The following is a 23,906-nucleotide window of genomic DNA, read 5'->3' as shown; positions in this document are numbered from 1 at the left end:
CGACAGTATTCGCGCGAGCGAAACATCGGCACTTTAGTGCATTTTATTCAGAAAAAAAATATATGTAGGTAGCAAATTTTACCCCTTTGGTATCAGTATCCTGAGAAAGTATTTCATACAACACAAGTACGTTTGATGACGAACTTTCGATTTTAAGAACAAACATATTCGCATTTTCAATGCCGCATAGTGTACGGTGCTCCAGAAACTTAACGCCGGCACTTGGTTACCCAAATATTGTTCTATTTCTAGCTTGGATCAAGAAGTCAGAACTTCACCACGTAGTTCTATCAATGAACTTCGGAATATTCCCAAACTTGACAAAAAGAGGAATCTGTAGCAGCGTTAAATCCAAGTTGGGGGGGGGCACGGTACAACCATTTAATTAAAACAACCCAGATTAGCTTAAACTTGGTGCCTCGAGGTTTCTTGAGGTTCCTCTTATTGCGTGACACAAGAAGATGATCCTCAAGGTTGCAGCAAGGCGTATCGTGCGTGGCATAATCAGGGTAGAAAAATAATAGCCTAAAGCATCCTTGACAAAACCCGTTCATTACAACAGAGGCATCGAGACAAGTTTTGATTGTATGCGCTATTTTGCAGACCAGCTATTTATATGCTGATTCGCATCAATGTGTACGTGATTGATATACCTGAATATCTTTGGCCAAGGTTACAATCAGCTGATGCGAAATACGAGTTGCCTGCTTTCTTTCTTTCAGGCTTCTTTTGTTTTTCGCGCTTTCTCATTGGATGAAGATCACGCACTCGTTCAATCCTTTGGTGTATATAAGCTCCAGATTTTGCATGCAAGTTCGCAGTTGAAGTCCTCTTCTGTAAACTTACACCATGACTGGAGTAAGTGCACCATTTTGAAAATACTTGACATTGAACTCGTTCACCTACTTTTATAAGTAATTGTAATAGGTTTTGCCTTTCCGCCTATGCTCATAGTGTCTATCGCAACTAAGGACCAGATGGCATTTGAACACGTGTTTAATTTGCTTGCTTCAAGTAACTATAGGCTACTTTACCTTTTACTGCAGAAGTAGAAGTTTTAATTTTTTTTTTTAGTTGTGGTCGTTCGGCTAGAACATTCTTGGCCTGGGTTAAAAAAAAAAAGTTTGATAACCTCTTATTCGACTGTTGAGCGCACAATTGATGGCGGTCTTGTTGACTACGCCTTTTTGTGTGGAACGTGTTGAGTTGCCAATTCAAGAATTTAAATCTAAGTTGAGAAAATACATTTTTTTACTTGAAGGACTTTAAAGCGAAGCCATCAAATATGGATATCATAGAGGTTCTAATGCTAAAATGTTTCGTTTATATATGATATTTTATTAAATATCTAATTAAACCTTTTTAATAAAACCAAACTTCCCACAACATATGTCGCAGAAATAGCTGTCAAATAGCAGTGTTTCGCGCCTGCCTATAAAATAACGTGATACTTATATTTGGCACCACACCACAAGTTTAACTTGCCAACTCACTTTGGTGGAGATGACCACTTGATCACAAACACTTGTGGCATCCATTTTACACATGACGCACTGATACATTAATCAGTTAAATGATGCGGCTTGATGCGAAGTGGAACGCTTTTTTTTTATGACTCCACAGAGACAGTTTAGTGCAAGCTTGACTAATTGCCGCAATAAAATATATAAGAAAAGAGAAAAAAATATATATATTCATTTGACCACAAAGCAGATTTGAAATTTCGAGCTACGTTCTCTTTCAGGATCCACACTGATTTTTGTTATTTTGAACTGGAACATTCGCATTGGCCAATATTTAAGCAAAACAGACCGTTTACTTAGCCGGCACTATTTTGCGTCATCAGTATAAGGTATAAAATACCCAGTAAAATAAAATATGCACTAATGTTTCTTTATGCAGTTCCGTGCTTGTCTTCTCCTGGCTCTGGCCAGCAGCGCCATCGCTGGCTTCGTCCAGGGCGGTCTTGGCTACGGCCACGGCCTCGGCTACTCTGGCCTCGGCTACTCTGGCCTTGGCTACTCTGGCCTTGGCTACTCCGGCCTTGGCTACTCCGGCCTTGGCTACGGCCATGGTCTTGGCTACGGCCACGTTGTTGGTCTTGGGAACGGCTACGGCTACTCTGGTTTGACCGGCTACAGTGTTGCAGCCCCAGCTAGCTACGCTGTTGCTGCCCCAGCCGTGAGCCGCACTGTGGCCACTTCCTACCACGCCGCTCCAGCCGTTGCTACCTACGCCGCTGCTCCAGCTGTCGCCTCCTACCACGCCGCTCCAGTTGCCACCTATGCGGCTGCTCCAGCTGTCACCAAGGTTGCCACCTACCAGACCGCTCCGGCTTTCGCCAGCTATGCTGCTGCCCCAGTTGCCACCTATGCTGCTGCTCCAGCCGTGACTAGGGTGTCCACCGTCCACGCTGCTCCAGCTGTCGCCACTTATGCCGCTGCTCCAGTTGCCACCTATGCCGCTGCTCCAGCTGTCACCAAGGTCGCTACCTACCAGACTGCTCCAGCTTTCGCCAGCTATGCTGCTGCCCCAGTTGCCACCTACGCTGCTGCTCCAGCCGTGACTAGGGTGTCCACCGTCCACGCTGCCCCAGCTGTCGCCACTTATGCCGCTGCTCCAGTTGCCACTTATGCCGCTGCTCCAGCTGTCACCAAGGTCGCTACCTACCAGACTGCTCCAGCTTTCGCCAGCTATGCTGCTGCTCCAGTTGCCACCTATGCCGCTGCTCCAGCCGTGACTAGGGTATCCACCGTCCACGCTGCTCCAGCTGTCGCCAGCTACCAGACTTACCACGCCGCTCCAGCTTTGGCTTCCTACGCCCACGCTGCCCCAGTCTACGGATATGGCGTTGGCTCCCTCGGCTACGGTGCCGGTCACTTCGGCTATGGACATGGGCTCGCCAGCTACGGTCTGAACTACGGGTACGGTCTTGGCTCCTATGGTGACTACACCACCCTCCTCCGCAAGAAGAAGTGTAAGTTTAAGAATATATATTTTCATAACCTGATTTCTTAAAATCAGAATGGAATCCTAAATATTAAATGCATTACTCCCCCCCCTTCCCCCTATTTTACAGAAACGCCGCAAAGAAGAGTTACCATCGTCGACGTCTGCCACTAGAAGTCTACCAAGAGGAGGCATGTCCGCTGCCTACTTTTGCTGTCGCCAAGAGAGCAATAAAAAGAATGAACCTTGATACTTTCACATCTGTTTTTTAAGTGTCGTGTTCTGTTCTATTTCAGGAGGGATCATTAAGATCTCCATCTAAAACGGTTGTTTTAGATGGAGACCTTAATGATCCCTCCTGAAATAGAAAGATGGTGATTTCCAAGTTAGTGACCTGTATGTAGTAAAGGGGGATAGGCTGTTCATGCTAGATTGTGTGCAACAGCAGCATCCCAATGCGGCAGGCACCCATTTCCTCCTTGAATTTGAAGTTTAGATGTTCGGTTCCATTTAAATAACTAGCATTTGTCATCACAATAGTATCCCAAAAGACCCGTTCCGATATCGCTGTTACAACCGTGAAATATTGTGTTCGTCCCTGATGGAGGGCACAGCAGGAAACACTGTTTACGAGAAGTGCCGCCCTTAGTATGTCGATCATAGAAGTATGGTTCAAAATTCTACGTGATCGGTAGAAACGGTTACATTTATTTGTGGCTCATTTGACGGTGCTTGACCTCCAATTACTGCCCATAACCTGTTCTTTCAAGTTTATTAGGTGGCTTATATTGTGTATAAAAACTCTAAGCAACACGTAATGTGAATGGCTTAATAGGCAAGGCCAGCAGTTCTCGCCAATCATGTTATATGATATTTATTGTACAGGTTGATGAAGCCGCATAATATGTTTGGCCGAAATATGATCATACCCGTACAAAAATGTCATATATGGCCCTGATGTATTTTATATACGGCCATGTATAATAATATAAGCAGTCAAAAATGGCCATATTCCGCCATATATGGGAGCGAATACGGCCATATTTCGCCATATAAGTCGGCACATACTACAATATGTGACCATATAAGAGCTTGAATAGGGCCATATATCGCAATATACACGTGACAATATACACCCTTTTCGTTTAGCCTCGCACCCAGCCACGTTGTCCCCTTATCCAGTATGCGTTCCGAAAAAACAACAGGAGATTACAACCCCGAACAAGTAAAAAAGTATAGAAGGGTCATGACAAGAACGACTGACGGTTGCAATTAAAATGTTAACACGTTCTACTGTCGAAGTGAGAAGAAAGCGATGCTTTCACGCAAACCGGAAGTTCCAGAATTAAATATGGCGGCGCCCACGTAGAAAAAGTGTATAGCTCCTGATGATGATATATGGGCCCGTTTCGGTGGTGCAAGCAACAAGTCATATGTACTCGCTAAGATACTAGTTGATTGATCTATATTGCATGAGCCTCATGTAATTGGTTAACTATTGTTAACATCCGTAAAGTGAAGTTATTCCAGGTATTTGGACCAATTAATCAATTGCGCATTTTGAAGACTGAAAGACAAATGCAATTTGGTTGTATGTTTGACGTGTGACAATATGACGAAGTGCGATCGGAAAGCGAGTTAATCAAATCATGGATTTTAGATCGCAGCTCTTAGGCACCCGTTTCCGAGCTAACCGGTGTCGGCGTCGCCATCGGTGTAACCGCCCCGCTAAATTTAGCGAGAAATTGAATTGGTGCGTATGTCACGTGACGTCAATTTTCCCGCTAAATCTAGCAGTAAAACTAATTTTGCTCATGTTTCCCCGCTAAATTGAGCGGGTAAACACGAACCGTTAGCTTACTGAAGATGCAAGACGCGACTTCGTCGTCCCGAATCCTTTTCCCTTCGAACGGCTGCAAAGCCGTTGCGACCGAAGTACAATACACAGCAGCCGCGTTTACATGAATGCGACTTAGTCGCATCGAATCCAGTTGTCGCATTCAATGCGATCATGTAAACGGCATAATGCGCAAAGAAAGCGCATCGCATTCAAGCCGCCAGACAGAGGTGGATTGAGAAGGCGAGTGCGCATTCATTCAGCCCGTGTAAACGGAGGTCGCATCGCATTTTGGAACGGGGAGGATTATGGGAAGGCGCTCGCAGCGGGAGCAGGCGGGAGCGAGTGAACAGCTGAGAACATGGCGGCGGCCAACCTCGTCGGCGACGCGGAGAGCGGTCCCGTATGGTCGCCCGCAATTTTTTCCCGAGAACAAACGCGAGCTTTTATTGCGATCATAAGTAAGCGGAATATAGCTGCTCGGTGAGGGCGGCCCCCGTCCAAGCCTTGCGAACTACGACTTGCGCGTCCGAAGGGATCCCAAAGGCTTCGGCGCAAGCACGAACGACACCGAGAGCTCCGAGCACTGTAGAGCACTGCATGGTAGCGCAGAACGAGCAGCTCCTACCTCGGTGCAGTTCCTGGCTGCGCATGAGCCTTTCGGACTCGGGGTCCGGTTGGTCCGGTCGCGATCGGCGAGGTCTGGCGCGGCGAAACGCGGAGGCTTCCTCAAAGCGTGCGCACACACGTCGCCTCTGGTCCAAAGTGACCCGGCGGACCGGCCTGGAGCCATAAACGTTTGGGTTTTGATGTTTCTTCCGTCTCGTAACTTTCTTCCACAGTACCCAAGACAGAGGGCACGATCTTTACGCCCACTGAATGCGTCGAAAAGCCTCCATGTGCGATGCACCGGAAAACGTGGTGCGGCTGGTTCCGGAAGTGCATAACTTCGAGCTTTGACACGTCGTGGCGCCACATTCGTGTAGGGCTTGGTGCGCATTCATGTAAACGTTGCCGCGACGGCTTCGTTCGAAGAACGAGTGGAGTCGACGCGATAAAGTCGCTTTCATGTAAACGAGGCTAGCATGTTTCAAAAACCGTTCGCGCAGCATCGCATCCGTTCGTTTGCGAGCGTCGGCGATTCATCGTCTGTTGAAAGTCGGAAGATGTGCTGTCCGTAGTATCTTTTACGTGTAGCTCTTTCGTAAAAAAATTTGAAATTGAAAAACGCGAAGCTCACAGTGTACACACAATTTTAAATTTATTGGTAAAAAATATATGTACATATTTATTTATCCATTTATTTGTGGACATCGTGCACAAAAAAATAGTCGCGTTTATTGTTTAATTTTAAATTATAATGTGGGTTATACAGCGTAAAACATAGTATCTTCAAACTCACATCGTTTTGGGTCACTTTCAAGCTGGACAAAATTTTTGGAAGTTCAAAAGCTGGTCTTCATAGAGCTGTATGTTCACTCGGTATTGACAGCAGGGTAGACGCTATGCGTCTTTTAGGCCAATCGTGTCTCCGGTTAGGGTCACGTGACTACAGTCTAGAAGCTGGTGATAAAGCAGGACATGGCACCTGCCTGGAGCCCAAGGCCCCACATAGCATTCACTGCACTGTCAAACTTGGGTTCAAGTGACCCATAAGATAAGCCTTTTGTTGTCCCATAGGATAAGCCTTTTGTTCGTGCACTCCCGTTTTGGCCTTTCCTTCTCTCTTTAAGCTGAAAGCGTGGTAGAAGGCACGTGGTCACGTGGTTTGACGGGTGACGCATTAGCCGTTGGCCATCTCGGAATGCGTTTAGCCCCGGACCTAGTTTGGAGTGTGAATTGCCCTGCGTGGCTGCTCCGGATGTCTGCTTCTGCAAGCGATTTCTTCAAAGAACCCTAACAATATTTTGTGATGCGTTTAGTGTTCGGTTCTACTTGTACTACATGCTGTAGCTTGTGCTACATCGTGTTGAATCTCCACAGACACGTTCTTTCCCGTTTTTGTGTTTGAGTGGCGGTTTTGCGTGGCCGTGTCGACATCTAAGTCGGATTACACCTTCCAAGTCCCGTCTCGTCAACGTAAGTGCGCTGCAACTTACTTCGCGACAATTGATCGTTTTCCTAAAGGTATTCCTCTAGATTACCTTTTGAATTAGACCGTGTCTATCTCCTGGGAGCCGGGAGAATAACTGTGCAGAATGTTTCGGCATTGGTGCGATTGCGCTACAAGCAGGAAGTTTCGATATGCCGCCGACAAAGTTTTGACCTGTCGCCAAAAAACAACAACAAAGACTCTTGATTACGCGTTTCAAAATTTTACTAGCGGCTTAACGAGTCGCGTGTAGAAAGATTGTTACGATTTTGCGAAATACTGGTAAATAACGCCAGGTTACCGTCATAATCTAAACCCTGAGATAAGGATAAATCAAATAACGGACAACTCTCATTGACTCAGGCTTTATATTATGATGTTTTCTAACCGGCTTGGGCCTACATACTTTCGCTCCTTGGAAAGGTTACCGTCTCGCGGGCGGCACCAACCGATCCCCTGACGGCGGCGACTCGGCGAGCTTGCATGCACACGGGGCCCGCCGCCGACCGATCGCTGTCTGGCGCGGGCTCGCGGCGCGCCAATCGCCAGTGCTCTGCCGGGAGCCCGAAGGTGCGCTCGAAGCGGGGAAACGGCGTTATGTAGCTAAAGGTAAAGGGCGTCTACACCACGAATGGGCAAAAGCCGATGCAAAGGCGTGCGCGAATGTAAACAACGGTAAAAAAGTGCAGTTGCTCGCCGCTATGAGATGCGTGCCGCTAACTCGGTCATCCGCGGACGTATCCCTCTCCTGCCGCTCAGGACACTCCGTTTCGCGGTTCATGCCGACGAAATGATCGCCGGGATACCGGGTAATTGTTACAGCCGAGCGCGGCACAGTTGACCATTGCTCTCGCTGTAAAGGGTCGAAGAGTCAACCACCAGCATGGTGGACACCGGTGTTCGACGTCATGATGGGACGTACGTGCAACTGCAAAGCATGAATACCGTTTTTTTTTATGTTCATTTTTTTATTTGTGCAGATTTGTTTTAAGAGAAGCCGTGAAAGCTACACTTATGCGGTTTGTGCAGTGAGTTATACGCCCTGGGGGACATTATGTAGTTTGCTAATCTTTGCGATAAGTCGGCTATTTAATTAAAATTCATTAATTAAATTTTAATTAGTGAAAATAGACATATGTTTTCAATTAGAAACTTGCTGAGCGTCGTCCAAAACTCCTAAACCAGTAATTTTTAGAAAGACTTTGAGCGCGTGTGAAGCGCACTAGTGCGCTGAAGTTACCACTCGTGGATCAGGTACAAGGCTGGGGCTAGATGAGAGACGGGAAAATTGCACGAGCGCCCTACCGAAACCGCTAGCCTTGTACCTGCTCCACGAGTGGTAACTTTAGTGCACTACTACGCTTCTCACGCGCTGAAAGTTTTTCCTGAAAATGACTGATTTAGGGATTTTGGACGACGCTCAACAAGTTTCTTATAGGAACCATATGTCTATTTTCACTAATTGGAAAGTTAAGTAGTGAATTTCTATTAACTAGCCGACTTATCGCGAAGATTAGCCACCCACATAATGTCCCCCTGGGCGTATAACTCACTCGCACAAACCGCATAAGTGTAGCTTTCATGACTTTTTTTTAAAACAAATCTGCAATAATAAAAAAAACACCCTGTATATAAAGGTTGCCTTATTTGATTGGGGCATATCTGCCCTGATATGGGAGGCAGATATAGACCTTTTCGCTTACTCTCGCCCCGACCGCCAAGTAGGCATATCCGGTATGGGCGACGAAAAAATATTGAAACGTTTCAACCTCGAAATAGTAAAAAAAATAGAGGGGAGGCAAAACGAGAATGGGTGACGGTTATCTTAAATGTCTTCTATTGGCGTGGCGACGGCAAAACAATGTTTTCGCCCATACTGGAAGTGACGACAATTCAAGACGGCGGCGCCCTTGCGGAAAAGGTCTACACCCCAATTTGGCAGACCATATAAAAAATATATGCATATATAAAAAATTGGGCAGATCTGGCTAGATAAAGCTTATATAAACTGATGTGCTTGATATGGCCAGATATGCCCAATTTTTTATATAACCATATATTTTTATATAAGTCCAGATCGGATATTTTTGTAAGGGCATATACGTCGTCAAACTTTGCATATTCAAATTTCTTCTATAAAACATTCCATTTTATTCGCACTTTAATTATTTCCATTTCGTGTGGGCAGTGGTGTAACTAGATATGACGGCGCCCAAGGCAAATGAAATTTCGCGCCTCGCATGATGATAGTGATAATGACATAATCATCATCATCGCTGTTACGCCACTAAGTGTAGGGAAATATGACTCTAAGATTTACTAAATGCAAATATTAAAAAATAAGGCTAAGAAATATAAAAATGTTTCATGTGACCACACTTTCCTCACTGTTTCACATATATTTAATAATGCATATTCGCAACATGTATGCATATCGTTTAAGCTTAGGCTATATAAGCATGAAACTATTTAATTATACTTATTTTATGGCTGAAATGGCATGTTTATATCTGTAAAAATGGCAATATATTCCACACGAGCATCAGTATAATCAACTTTTATTTGTGCAATAAATGTTACGGGAAACAAAGCATTAAAAAATTTAATATTTTGAATTTATGTTATGAAGTGAAGTATACGACTTTAATCGACATAAAAAGCAAAATTTGAGGTTATTGTTTTCTGATGGAAATAGGACTATATAAAATTGCAGTGGTTGAATTTTGTTTAGCATTTATAGTCATTACTTGAGTTGTTTCATTATGGTGTATATATTTTCTTCCGTATGAATGAGTTCTACATTAAAATATTTTCTAATTTTGTTCAAGCAGAGTGTATTTGCGCAGTGTTACATAGCGTAGTGTATGCCTTCGTGGTCTTTAACTGTATAATATCTGCGGAGGAGGAAGCTCTTCGAGCTGATTTTCAGATTTTTTACTCCAACTTTCACCATCGATTTGATGGGAAATAAAGCTCTTATTATTTGTCGGACTGGTTTTGCCTGAATGAGCGCCGTCAACGTCTCCGCCTTAAGCTTTTCGTCGATTTATAATACCAGGTTGGAAGTTTTGTTTTATTACATTTTCAATCGCCACATTTTGTGACTCCACATATAGGTCAGCTCTTAATGATCCAACCGTATCCACCTCCGGGACTTAGGGGAGCTCGAGGAATCCCAGAGCCATTGAGGCTTCATATTCTATAAAACTCTAGGATACTTCACGCCTCGCAACATGCGGGGTGACAAGCTGCAAGGAAAGGGCACTTTCCCGCCGACTATAAGGCGTTGCACTTAGTCCAACTGCGGACATCGCTATGAAGCTAATGAAGCAGCTTCAAAAGCGCGTCGTCACGGTGCTCTTTCTATTTGTGTGGTTGCTATCCAATCATGGCAATCATGCACAAAAAAAAAAAAAAACAACGAAGGATTGCCTCGCACTCACTACGCTCCGCGACGGGTTTAGCCGGTGTTAGAAAATTCACGAAAGCGACGAGTGCCGTACGTGACGACGCACTGTTGGTGCTCCACGATTGGCGCCGTCGAATAGTATAGCTTCGGTTCCCTTAGCTTAGCGAAACACTTAGTCTCTTCGGGTATACTGTACTGCACTTCTAAAAAGCATGCTTTTTCCTCGCCTCGAGAAGTTAGCTTGTTGCCCTGAATGGGGCCGATTTCTAGAGTGCTTCTAGTACACTTCGAAGTAAGATTTCGCCACGCATTTAAGACGCATGAAGTATATAGTTTCGAGGTATGCTCCTAATCGTCTTTTTAGGAGTCTTAAATAAGATTTTTGTAAGAATGCTTCGAAGAATTTTTTATGCTTCATAAAGCAATGGTGTTGGTACAGCTCGAAGCATCATTATTCAGCTTCTGAAAGATATAACTTAAAGCGTCATACTAGTATTGAACAATATTTATGGAAAAACCCCGAGACTGGGGAAAAACCGAAGGCCGAGCACTGCGCATGTAGTATCAAACGCAGCTTTGTTTGGGACTGTGTGCTGTGTTCGTCCTTCATTTTTGTCCATTATCGGGGTTTCGTCTTAAACTTAATTCAATCATCAGCAGCTAGTTTGCGCCCTTTGTTCGTTAATTCTGGTATTTTTTGCGGGAGATCTGGAAGCCTGATTATAGGCTTCTTAAAAGTAGAAAATATTAGTATACTCTGATATACTCAAAGGTATATATTAGCACTATTAATGCTCGGCAGAAGTTTTCACTGGTTCATCCTGCAGATCAGTGGCTTTACGAGATATCACTTTTGTAATTACAATAATTTGATCGCTAAATCACCACTCTATACCTACAAACTCAACGTTTTACTCCAACAGCTTCAGATTGTTCCAAGAGAATTACATAAAAAGAACTGTTGTAAAAATATTATATTAAAACCAAATACCGAAACCATAACTAAACCTTTGCAGTTTATTTTTTTTTTATTTTTAGTTTAGATAAACATAAAAATAGTAAGGAAAAAAAAAGACAGGGACACAAATTAAACCGCACAGGCGCTAACTTTCAACTATTTCCCCCTCGGAAAAAGCAAACCATACATACGATAATTTATACATACGCAAAGAGGCAAAATATACTGCTATCAAATCCGTGACTGGTCATTCAAAAACTGAAATTTATTTACATCAAGCAGAATTCACGTGTCGCTGACCCATGCCGTCCCAGTTTTCTTTATAAAAATGCCTCCAAAAGTTTTTGAGCAACAGTTTCGCGGCTTCTGCCAAGAATCCTTATCGTAGAGCACAGCCACAAGTCTTGCAATGTGTCGGTAAATGCGAGCCATGCTAATTTTTTTAGTCATAGTGCTTGTTACGTGACTGTTTTATATGTTTAACTAACATAACCCAACTAACCCAGCAACGCACCTTATTAGATTTTTTTCAGTTTCTAGTGAAGAGATGTCTTCAGACTGCCAAGCTTTATATTGCACTTCTTTATAGGTTCTTCCAATACAATGTTAATTGCCTTTGTGGCTCATCCGCCACATTTAAAAAGAAACATTAACATTGCAATCTTCAGATGTTTCAATATTTCGAAAGTGCAAACTTTTCCAGAAATACGGGCAAATGTATTATTTTATTACACAAAAGCCCATCAACATCGTTCTGCTTGTTCTTTTTTTTTTGTTTTTTTTTAATGCCTATTTTATTTTTATTTAAATGACTACGCCGTCTATAACGTGCGGTGCCGTCAGAAAAGTGACTCATACTCATTTTATACCGCCTAGTGCGTTTTCTGGCAGGATGGAAACGCTTAAAGCAGCGTATCTCTCCATGAAGTCAGCACTAAAAAAAAAGTATCACAAACAAGCGACTACCCGGTGACACAACCGTGAAATCGCGCGCGCAAAAAAAAATTGAAAACGGTACGACTGGTTTGACATTACGTCTAGACTCCCCTATACTACCCTCATTCTCAATTTCTTTGCGACACCACAGCACCGCGTATGGCTATTTACCCACTCCATCTGTCGGTCACTCTTACAAATTTGTTTAGTGCCGAGTGTATGTCTGCAGCATATAAAGACGAGAAGTACCCCCCGGACTTAAATGATAGAACAACTGAAGAGGCTACACAAATTCTCTACTCCGTTTCCCCTTATGGGGCACGATAGTGAACGCCACAAGCCACCAGAGCGAATTCATGGCTCGGAGTGTGTTACGTGACCAACCGGGTAGGCGGAGCGACGTGGGAAACGTGAAGTCGCCTGGTATGCACGGAGCGTCGGATTGACTATGATAACTTGTAGCATCCGTTGCAGTTCATCCTACGGTGAAGTGGAGTATAAAAAGGATTGAGAAGGCTGAACGAGGATGAGCCTGTGTCAATATGTGCTGGTGCATACCAATTCCACAAGCCACTGGCATAGGTGTAGACTACGCGGGGGCATCCGGCCTCGTGCCCCCCCCTGGTGAGATCTGGGGGCGGCTGGCACCAACCCCCCCCCCCCCCCCCCCCACGGGCCCGGGTTACGATACTTACCGAGACGCTGTTTACGTCCCATGTAACGAGTTTCTAGTAGTGGCATGTAAAGAAAATAATGTCCACGTTGCCTTTATTGACAAAATACATGAAAAATAGAATCCCAGCGTGCTTCAGGGGGGGGGGGGGGGAGAGAGAGAGAGAGACCGGAAAAATTCTCAGCCTGCCTCCCCCCCCCCCCCCCCGGGAAAATGGAAAGTCAAATAGGTCCGGGACCGGTCTTTGCGCGAGGAAAGCCTTAACACTCCGCTGCAGCCAATCAGATCACATGGGGAAATTGTATTTGTTGACATCACAACCTTGCCGAGTCGCCAGGGTTCTAAATTAGTGCAGATGGCACTGTATTGTTGTATGAGCAAAAATAAGCATCGACACTAAATCCTCCAGGGATTTTCGAAAAGCATCTGATCCAGAAAGACAATAAAGAGATGCGCAACAAAACTAGTGCAGCATTAGGCACCAGCAGAAAGTACAAACTGTCTCGCGTTTGCTTGTTGGTCTATTCCTGCATTCTCAAATTACACTTCCGAGAGGATGATAGCCATTTTCTTGGCTCTGTGGGCTGTTAGCTATAATATATTGCGTAGCGGTGAACTGTTGAATGGAAGAGGAAGGCTACAAAATACGCTTTTATCGGATACCTGTCGCTTTCTCTCCTGTAGCATCGACAGTTCTAACGTACACTTTCTACATATTTCGTTGTTATTGAAGAAGATACGACTCAGCAAAAACAGATTTACTATGTGTGCGAGCAGAAAGTACCATTATATCAGTGAAATTAAAATGCTGCAGTGTCATGTCTCGTCGTATTTCAAGAGACCGGAGCCACGTGAACGGCGTTGTCTTTTTTTCCGTTGAGAGATTTTGGTCGGCGGAAAGAGCATTTTCCGCAAATATGAATAAGCCATTAGGCAGCAACAAGGTCCCCTTCGACCTATGTAAACTGCTTACTAAAATATAGGTTGTGGGAATCCAGGAGGGAGGATTACGCACCTTTACGTCTGGGGACCGGTGCTCGAAGGGTAATCTTACGCCCGTCCCACGGCGCGGCCGATGGCTACCAGCGAGGGCGGTCGCCGCGCTGGGTTCGCCAACGCCATGCCAACAACGATGATCCCGGTATCCAACAGCGTTTATTGAGTACCAGGGGTACCCAACAAGACACTGCGGTCAAGCGAGCCGCGTATACAGTGTGCCCGCAGCGCCCGCCGACCTGAGAGCCAAAGGGGTAAATGCGAGCCGAGTCATCGCCGGTGGACCGAGCTCACGCCGCTACCCGTCGTCGCAGCAGTTCGGGGCCAGGGCTTTCGGCAGATGGACGTCCACTAGATAGAGGGGACGCCAATTGTCAGAGCCAGGGGGAACGCTAGCGTCGAATCATCCACGAGCTCGTACTCCGGGACTCGACCTGTCTCCCGGAGTCCGATCCAGGGCTCCTCAACCAGACGGCCGTCCACTCGGAGGGCAGGCCCGTCTCTCCTCCGCGATCTCGCTGTTCCCCCGAAATCGGGGAGACGCGCGGAGGAGTACGAGAGAGTAAGCCAGCGTGGTGACGTACTCTCCCCGACACGATACGGAGGGACCGGGCTCGAAGCCGTCTCGGCTTCGCCCGGAACGTCCGCGGCTTACGCCTTCTCGGGGGAGGGAAACCAATGGCTCCAAGGAGATACATACATCATCCAAATGTTACCATTCCTTTTAGAGAGCAGCTCTTAGGCGCCCGTATCCGGCTTGAGCGGCGTCGCCGTCGCCGTCGGCGTCAGCGTCGGCGTAATCGCGAGCCTCCCCCCCCCCCCCCCAAGAACCTCGGGAGGACCTCGGGTTCTATCGGGAGGACCTCGGGTTCCTTCGGGAGGACCTCGGGAGGACCTCGGGTTCCTTCCGGAGGACCTCAGGTACCTTCGGCGACCTCGGGGAGGGGGTCGCGTGACCGCCCAATCCCCGAGGTCACGTGACCCCCCCAGGTCACGTGACCCCACCCCAAAGGTCACGTGGCCCCTGTTCCTGAGGTCACGTGACCCCCCAGGTCACGTGACCCCTCCCTCCGAGGTAACGTGCCCCCTGAGGTCGCGTGATCCCCCTCCCCCTCTCCGAGGTCACGTGACCCCCCCTCAGTATTCTTCCCTCCTCCTCCTCAAGAGCTGCGCTCTAATTCGGCGTTACAGGAAGCTGTTGTAGATTCAAATAATGTTCTACTGAACTCGTTTTATTTTTCTGAGAGATTACACAAGAATAATGACATTAAAACTACGAGGAATGTTCCTGCGTCCTAACCGGGCGCTGCTCGCAAGGCGTCTGCACTCCTCTCCTCTCTCCTCTCTTGCCGTGGGGGCGACTTGAGTTGTTTAGTCTACCACCACGGAGGTCTGGCCGACTGGCCCGCAACCGGGCCCCCGAGCTGGTGTCGGGTATCCCCGGTGCGTGCCAGCCTCCTCCGCGGCTCGAGGGAGCGTGTTGCGGGGAAGACGATGCTGTCGCTGCAAGCCTCTACACTGTAAACGGCTTTCACTTTTTTTTTGTAACCCGGAGGTGCTTTGAGCACCTACAGGTCGTTCTTTTGCGACCCTTACGTCAAGTAACCTTACTCCAGTGTGACAAGATATTTTAGTGTGAACGTCTCAGTAATACAGAAAAGGTTCACATATGGAAAAAAAGCCTTAATTGATACCAAACAATGCCAGAATTAAAACTCTGACTATCCGGCATGCATAAGATGAGCTAGGAAGCTACACAAGAGAAGTAGAAGAGGCGAACACAGACGGTTGATGATGGTGGTGATGATGATGATTAAGAACTTCATAACGCAAAATGCAACTTCGGCCAAATCGCTCAAAGCCGGAAGAACAGAAGAGTAAAATCTGCCACGAACCTCTCCGCAAAATGGTGTTAGACAAAGAGAATCTAACACTTAACATTTCTAGTTGAAACTGGAGTCCTAAGGAACTAAAAAAGTTGTCAATCAGTGCCTAAGATACAAACCATAGTAGAATAATTTCCCCATTAACCCTGCATTTATTGATGTAAGCAGCAAGTACTTTTGATAATTTTAATTAACAATAAATATGCTTAACCAACGCGTCTATGCACGTTTTACTATGCAACAGCGCTCCTAAAGCTCGTGATAAACAAAGAATCTCCGCAAAGCACGGAATGGGGCACGGTTAAGCCACCTAGCTGCAGCTAAACAAAGACAGAGTTAAACCAGTTCATAGCTTATAAGCGTCTGGTCAGCTCTTTCAGCTCTATCCCGCTTCAGCGGTGCATCGAAACAATGGCGGCTACCAACGTGAGACGCGATACCCAAGTTCAAATGAGCAGACTTAAGCAAAGTAGTTGAGGTGATCATAAAATGCATGCACTAAAGCGACACAAATGCCCCACTCTTGCAGCAGCTTCCACATTCACCCTTGTATTGTAAACAATTCCGGGGCTTCAGCAGCTTTTGGAGAAGTCAAAATCAGTCAAAATGACTGTGTCAACACTGCCAATGCGCCCACCAAGCAGAAGAAACTGGATCCGAAGAAAAGAGTGAATTAAAATGGAGATAACGCAAACGAAGCTGACTATTGTGCTTTTCTTAATGACCATGGCGTTAGTCTTGTCCGATCCGAGACCAATGGAGAACGAAAATCTATTAGATAGCTTCAACAAGCCCCTTGAACGCTGGTTAGATGTAAATAAAACCTGCTGAGCATGAAAGGCTTTCCTGCACATTTTGAGCTATCAGAGACACCAGCATCACTGCCGGCATTTGTGTGCAGTGATAGCAGCGAGTTCCAGAACGATTGCCCTTGCAAATACATCTACGCCTGCCTTTCAAAAATATGCGTGCCTGCCGCCACTGCCGCCTGCAAAGCAGTGGGCAGTGACGGTCACCGCAGCCACCCTTGCTTACCCCGCACCACCATGAAGAAGCCACGGGATATTCTTGCCAGGTACTTTCGTGTATAACATTCCTGAATGACAGGCACAGTGACATTTATATAGGAGGCATTCGCTAAACAAGTACAACCTGTTTTAATAAACCCTTCTCAAAAATGTGAATAATCTGTAGCGGCGTTGAATTTCGGGGGCACTGTACAACCAATTCAAGTAAGAAACCTAGTTTAAACACTAGAAGAGGATTCCCAAGGTCGCAGAAAGGCGCATCGCGCGTGGCAAAATCCGGGTACAAAAAGAAATAACAGCGCAAAGCACATTTAACAAAACTCATTCATTACTCAGAAGGGTCGAGTAAAGTATTGATCGTATGCGGTATTTTTCAAGCCAGTTATTCCTAGTATGCTGATTTGTGTCAAAGTAGGTACGTGATGAACATACCTTAATACCTTTCCCCAAGGTTACAATAAGTTTATACGAAATACCGGTTGTTTTTCTTTTTTTAAGTCGTTTCTTCTGTCCTTTCTCATTGGATGTAGATCACGTTCTCGTTCAATCCTGTGGTGTATAAAAGCTCCAGACTTCCCATCAAAGTTCGCAGTCGAAATCCTCTTCTGAAAATCTACACCATGACTGGAGTGAGTGCACCATTTTCAAAAATACTGGACCTTGAAGCTCGTTTATCTACTTTTAAAAGTTTTTCTCATAAGTTAGGCTTTTTTACGTATGAATATACTGTCTGTCGCAACTAATGACTGGCAGGCACTTGAACCCGTTTTATATATATATTTTTCTATAAAATATATATATTTTTTAGGCCGTTTGGTTACAAAACATTTTGGCCCTGGGTTAAAAAAAAAAAGCTTTTATATATCTCTTTCAATGGTTGACGGTTAAACGCGCAATTCATGGCTGTCTTGTTCCCTACGGCTTTTTGTGTGCCAATGACTTGTCAATTCAGGAATTTAAGTTTAAGTTAAGAGAATATATATATTTTTTTATTTGAAGGACTTTGAAGCGAACGCAATCAAAAATTTATATCACTGAGGTCATAATGGTAACATATTTTGTTTAAGTCTCGTATTTTATGATATATCTAACTGAACATTTTTTTAAGACTAATATTCACGCAACCTAAGTCGCAAACATATTTGCTGCAAAGTAGAAGTGTGTCACGCCTGCCTGTAAAATAAGGTGATACGGATTTTTTAAATCACAACATCGTTTAACTTGCAAACGCAGTTTGATAACTGCTTGCTCACAAACTCTTGTGGCATTCATTTTACACATTACACACTGATGCATTAATCAGGTGAAAGATACGACTTGATGCGAAGTGAGACGCTTTGTTGTTTTATGGCTCTAAGACAATTTAGGGTAAGCTTGTCTAAATGCCTCAATAAAATACATTAGGGAAGAGAAAATATCTATATTCATTTGACCACAAAGCAGATTTGAAATTTCGAGCTACGTTCTATTTCAGCAAAACAAACTGTTTACTTAGCTGGCACCATCTTGTGTCATCAGTATTAAGTAGAAAATATCCAGTTAAATAAAATGTGAACTAATGTTTGTTTATGCAGTTCCGTGCTTGTCTTCTCCTGGCTCTGGCCAGCAGCGCCATCGCTGGCTACGTCCACGGCGGTCTTGGCTACGGCCACGGCCTCGGCTACTCTGGCCTCGGCTACTCTGGCCTCGGCTACTCTGGCCTCGGCTACTCTGCCCTTGGCTACTCCGGCCTTGGCTACTCCGGCCTGGGGTACTCCGGCCTCGGCTACGGCCATGGTCTTGGCTACGGCCACGCTGTTGGTCTTAGGAACGGCTACGGCTACTCTGGTCTGACCGGCTACAGCGTTGCTGCCCCAGCTAGCTACGCTGTCGCTGCCCCAGCCGTGAGCCGCACTGTGGCCACTTCCTACCACGCCGCTCCAGTTGCCACCTATGCTGCTGCTCCAGCTGTCACCAAGGTCGCCACCTACCAGACTGCTCCAGCTTTCGCCAGCTATGCTGCTGCCCCAGTTGCCACCTACGCTGCTGCTCCAGCCGTGACTAGGGTGTCCACCGTCCACGCTGCTCCAGCTGTCGCCACTTATGCCGCTGCTCCAGTTGCCACCTATGCCGCTGCTCCAGCTGTCACCAAGGTCGCCACTTACCAGACTGCTCCAGCTTTCGCCAGCTATGCTGCTGCCCCAGTTGCCACCTACGCTGCTGCTCCAGCCGTGACTAGGGTGTCCACCGTCCACGATGCCCCCGCTGTCGCCACATATGCCGCTGCTCCAGTTGCCACCTATGCCGCTGCTCCAGCTGTCACCAAGGTCGCCACCTACCAGACTGCTCCAGCTTTCGCCAGCTATGCTGCTGCCCCAGTTGCCACCTACGCTGCTGCTCCAGCCGTGACTAGGGTATCCACCGTCCACGCTGCTCCAGCTGTCGCCAGCTACCAGACTTACCACGCCGCTCCAGCCGTCGCCAGCTACCAGACCTACCACGCCGCTCCAGCTCTGGCTTCCTACGCCCACGCTGCCCCAGTCTACGGGTATGGCGTTGGTTCCCTCGGCTACGGCGCCGGCCACTTTGGTTACGGACATGGGCTCGGTAGCTACGGTCTGAACTACGGGTATGGTCTTGGCACCTATGGTGACTACACCACCCTCCTCCGCAAGAAGAAGTGTAAGTTTATGCAGATATATTTATAACCTGATTGCTTTCATTGAGCATAGAGTCCTGATGATTGAATGTTTTACCCTCTGTTTTACAGAAACTCCGCAATGAAGAGTTACCATCGTAGACGTCAGCCACTAGGAATCTATGAAGAAGAGGACTGTTCGCTGCCAACTTTTGTTGCCGTAAAGACAGCAATAAAAAGAAAAACTCGTCAGTTTCACATCTTTATTTCAATCGTCGTATTACCCCATTTTAAATTAATACCTTAATGGCATGACGTGAGATATAAAGGCAGTGATGTTTAAATTCCTGTCCTGTACTGAAAGATAATATTCTGCCCATGCTAGATTGTATCAAACAGGAACATCTGACTACGTCAGGCAACCATTTCATTTTTGAATTTGCAGTTAGGTGTTCGATGGCGGTAAAACAAAAAGGAAATAATACCTCGTGATTTTTTTTAAATATCGTTCCGAAATCGCTGCTACAATTGTGAGATATTGTGTTCGACTTTCTTGTAGGGTACAGCAGGCAACACTGCTTACAAAAGTTGCTTTCATTACTGTGTCGACCATTGCAGAATCGCTCAAAAATTGACACGCAGACATAGGCGTGATCGGTAGAAACTGAGATATTAATTCCTAGCTCATTCGACAATCCTGGACCCCCAAATACTGCGGAGAACGTTCTGTTCCATGTTTGTTTAGGAGCTTGTATTGTCGGGGACGGAAAAGGCTTGACGAGCATAAACTTAGTATAAATGTTTAATCGGTGAACTTGTGCCAGAAACAAAAGGAATAACAAACGTCTAGAAAGCAGCAGCGAGCGCCGACGGTGGCAGCAGCGAGCGACGGTGCGTCGGCGGGACAGCTGGCTGGTGCAAGAGTAAATGAATCGGCAAGACCACGCTCGACCCCTTAATGTTTACACTAAGTATCTCGAAAAGTCAGCCTAGAATCTTCGGGAGCTAGAGCTAGGTCTAAAGTCACTGGATCTAGGAAAGTAGCGTCATTGCCTTCCCACCTGCTAGCCGGACACAAATAAATACCAACATACACTCTAAAAACTATTACACTGAACCTCACGCTAATCGCGAATTTCAAGCGTGGAACCGCCGTCAATACAACGGGAATGACGTTTTAAGCGCCACGTTATCAAGAATAACCGTATGTTTTCTTTGCCCAAGCGTTAGAGCAGTCCAAGGAATCCTACTCGACCTTTTTTTCAGACGGGATCAAGAACGTTAGCGTGTCGACCGCAAAACACACGCTTAGATTTTTGGAAACACTCGCGCGCCTCCTTTCACTGTCACGCTAATATATATCCGGATGGAATGACCCTCCCAAAGATGCACTTGTACGGGCTTCTTTGTTGATGTGAGCTTTGTTTCTGGAAGCACAGAGGGCGCCTGGTCTTCTTTTTTGGTGGGAAAAGCGAGAAAGTCACACAAACAGCACACGACGTTGGGCCAACATTGGTATTTAATTGCCAAACAATGGTCTAATGTTGGGCCAATGTGGCAACCGTACTGCCACTGTTGGTTGTACACTGGCACATACTGCACAACATTGGCCTGTCTTGGCCAATGGCTTACCAACGTTGGCAATCGATTGGCTTAGGCTGGCCAACATTGCCCTATCTCAGCCAATGGCTTACCAACGTTGGCAATCGATTGGCACAGGATAACCAGCCGTGGTCAATCTCAACCAATGGCTTACCAACGTTGGCAATCGGTTGGCTTAGGCTGGCTAAAATTGGCCTGTCTTGGCCAATTGGTTACCAAAATTGGTGATCATTTGGCTTAGGCTGGCCAATATTAGTCTGTGTTAGCCAATGAGTTTCCAACATTTGCAATCGATTGGCTTAGGCTGGACAACATTTGCCTGTCTTAGCCAATGGGTTATTAACATTAGTCATCGATTGGCTTAAGCTTGCCAACATTGGCCTGTCTTAGCCACTGGGTTACCAACATTGGTAATCGGTTGACTTAGGCTGGTCAACATTGGTCTGTCTTAGCCAATGGCCTACCAATGTTGGTAATTGATTACTTAGTCTGGCCAACAGTCTCCTGTCTTAGCCAATGGCTTACCATCATTGGTAATCGATTGGCTTAGGCTGACCAACGTTGGCCTGTCTTAGCCAATGGGTTACCAACATTCAAAATGTGCTAGCGCAAGGTATCAGGGTGCCTCGTCTTCTGGAACCGAGCTTCAAAAACGAATGAAGTGTTCTAGGCAATAAAAATCACTGTTGTAAGAAGGCGTCTCGATAAAAAGGTGGCTGGGAAAGCGCTGTAAATAAATAAGTTATTCATTATTAAAACTAATTGGCAAACTTTATTAAATACTTATTTGAGGGCAAAGGTGTCGATTGAAAAGTTGTATTTTTAATAAATTCTGGACGAAGGGCTTTACAACATAGTACACCCCAGGCAGCGCACTTGCTTAGACTAGCTATAGGGACAAGATTGGGCCTCATAGCAAGTCTAAGCCACTGATCTCAATGATAATTGCTGGATCGCGCTTCCCGCTCCCGCAAGTCAAGCCACCGGACGGCCATCTTGCTCGGGTGAGATTTACGGCTTTGCTAGAGTTTCGCTGCGGTTTTTCAACGTGCTGTAGACACGTTTTCTACTCGTTCGTCGTCATTCGCTGACGAATTTTTTAAGCCTCTGAGTACCGTTGAGACTTGCCGTGGTGAACACATAAATAATTTTACAAAAGCGTAGTGCAGCAGGAAAAAGCCACCACTCGTCGAAAGCAAGTTTCGCCGGTCTCGCGGCGCGATCAAGGCTTCCTTGACACGCCGAGTGCTGCATCTTTGTGGGCTCGCACGCTTGGATACCGATCAAGAATCGACGCCGCACCAAAGTTCTGAAGGTGTGTTGAGCGTAGATGTCTTTACATCATATATATATCGCCAGGGAGTTCCGGATCGTCCTGCTGTTTCGATGAGTTGCTATCAATAAAGGGTGGGGGGGGGGGTTGATCTGTACGTGCTCTTATGTACTAGTAACCATGGCTATGTTCTAAATCTACTCTAATGGACGACGTGGGCGCACGAATAGAGCAACGCTGTGGAACAAGAAGGGTTTTCTAAAGCAAAAGTACGAGACGGCGAGAATGAAAATCTTTGAAGCGCGGCCGATATGGTCGTGTGCAATCTGTTGACCAATTACAATTAGGCAAGCCGCGCTCAAACGTCAAGTGCAATTAAGTAGGCTGATAATGAGCCAGCGCTGATCAGTGATGAGGAGCTGTTGTGCACGGTATTGTGTAAATCGTCCAAGGACGAAAAAAAACTTACCCCCCCCCCCTCTTCCGTAGACGATGGATTGAGCTCGTTTCGAAACCGCGATGGCCGCAAGTATACCGTCGTCAGAGTAAAGTAAGACGCTGATCCAGAGGCACATACGGCTTCACGCACATTGCACTTGCAAAACACATTCACACCGCGTCGATTCTTGGTCGGTATCCAAGCGTGCGAAGACACAGAGACACGGCACTACGGCGTGCCAAGGAAGCTTTGAACATGCCGCCAGACCGGCGAACAAGCCGGCTTGCTTTCGACGAGTTGTACCTTTTTCCTGTGACACTGCACTTTCACAAAATTTTCTACGTTTTCACAACGGCAAGTCTCCACGGTACACAGAGTCTTAAAAAACTTCTTCGGGGAATGACGGCGAACGCAGCGAAAGGCTAGCAAAACCGCAAATCCTACCCGAGCAAGATGGCCGTCCGGTGGCTTCACTCCCGCTGCAGCGAACAAGCCGGGAAGCGCGATCCAGCAATTTTCATTGAGATCAGTGTTGCTAAAGTTGAAGCCTGGGCGGGTTGGTCTGTGTCGTTCTTTACCCTGTCCGTCGTTTTTTGCGGTGTTTTAACCTTTTATGAGATCAGTGGTCTAATCATATGGCTACTCTGGTCTAACCGGCTACAGTGTTGCTGCCCCAGCAAGCTACGCTGTTACTGCCCCAGCCGTGAGCCGCACTGTGGCCACTTCCTACCACGCTACTACAGCTGTCACTAGAGTATCCACCGTCCTCGCCGCTGCAGCCGTCGCCAGCTACCACTGGTAGCTGGCGACGGCTGGAGCGACGTGGTAGGTCTGGTAGCCTTCTAGACCTACCACGCTGCTCCAGCTCTGGCTTCCTACGCCCACGCTGCCCCAGTCTACGGATATGGCGTTGGCTCCCTCGGCTACGGTGCCGGTCACTTCGGTCATGGACACGGGCTCGGCAGCTATACACTGTAAGAAAAAATGGAGGAAAGAGTTAGCAACGGCGCGTCTTCCTTCCTTCTACTGACGCGCCCCCAAGCGGACACGTGAAAACGGGGGTAACGAAACGTTTCTTTCTTCTCCAGGCAAACGGGAGAAAGCTTTCACCCTCCCCGACTCATCTTTCGGTTTCGTTTTTCGAGTACGTCGCGCACGTTGAATAATGAATGTTGTTGAGTTGGTTGAGCTTCACCGGCAGCGAAGGCCGC

The 23,906-nt window shown here is 46.4% G+C and overlaps 1 protein-coding gene across 3 annotated transcripts in view; it reads left to right on the top strand.

The window, feature by feature from the left end:
• The first annotated feature begins 813 nt into the window (after window positions 1-813).
• Window positions 814-23,906, top strand: part of LOC115315903 (RNA-binding protein 14-like) — a 60,325-nt gene continuing 37,232 nt past the window's right edge. For 2 of the 3 annotated variants that reach the window (XM_040218614.1, XM_040218612.1), the window contains exons 1-2: window positions 17,359-17,393; window positions 18,339-19,157. In XM_040218614.1, the coding sequence (XP_040074548.1) occupies window positions 17,385-17,393; window positions 18,339-19,157 (828 nt within the window). In that variant the 5' untranslated portion in view covers window positions 17,359-17,384. Of the gene's footprint in view, window positions 859-1,902; window positions 2,687-17,358; window positions 17,394-18,338; window positions 19,158-23,906 lie in introns of those variants that run through there. The other variant, XM_040218613.3, reaches the window with a different exon arrangement.

This window comes from Ixodes scapularis, unplaced genomic scaffold, assembly GCF_016920785.2.
Source record: "Ixodes scapularis isolate PalLabHiFi unplaced genomic scaffold, ASM1692078v2 PGA_scaffold1__304_contigs__length_218370807, whole genome shotgun sequence".
In the NCBI taxonomy this organism is placed as follows: domain Eukaryota; kingdom Metazoa; phylum Arthropoda; class Arachnida; order Ixodida; family Ixodidae; genus Ixodes; species Ixodes scapularis.
The sequence above is the reverse complement of the archived record's forward strand: the minus strand, read 5'-3'. Positions and strand labels throughout refer to the sequence as shown.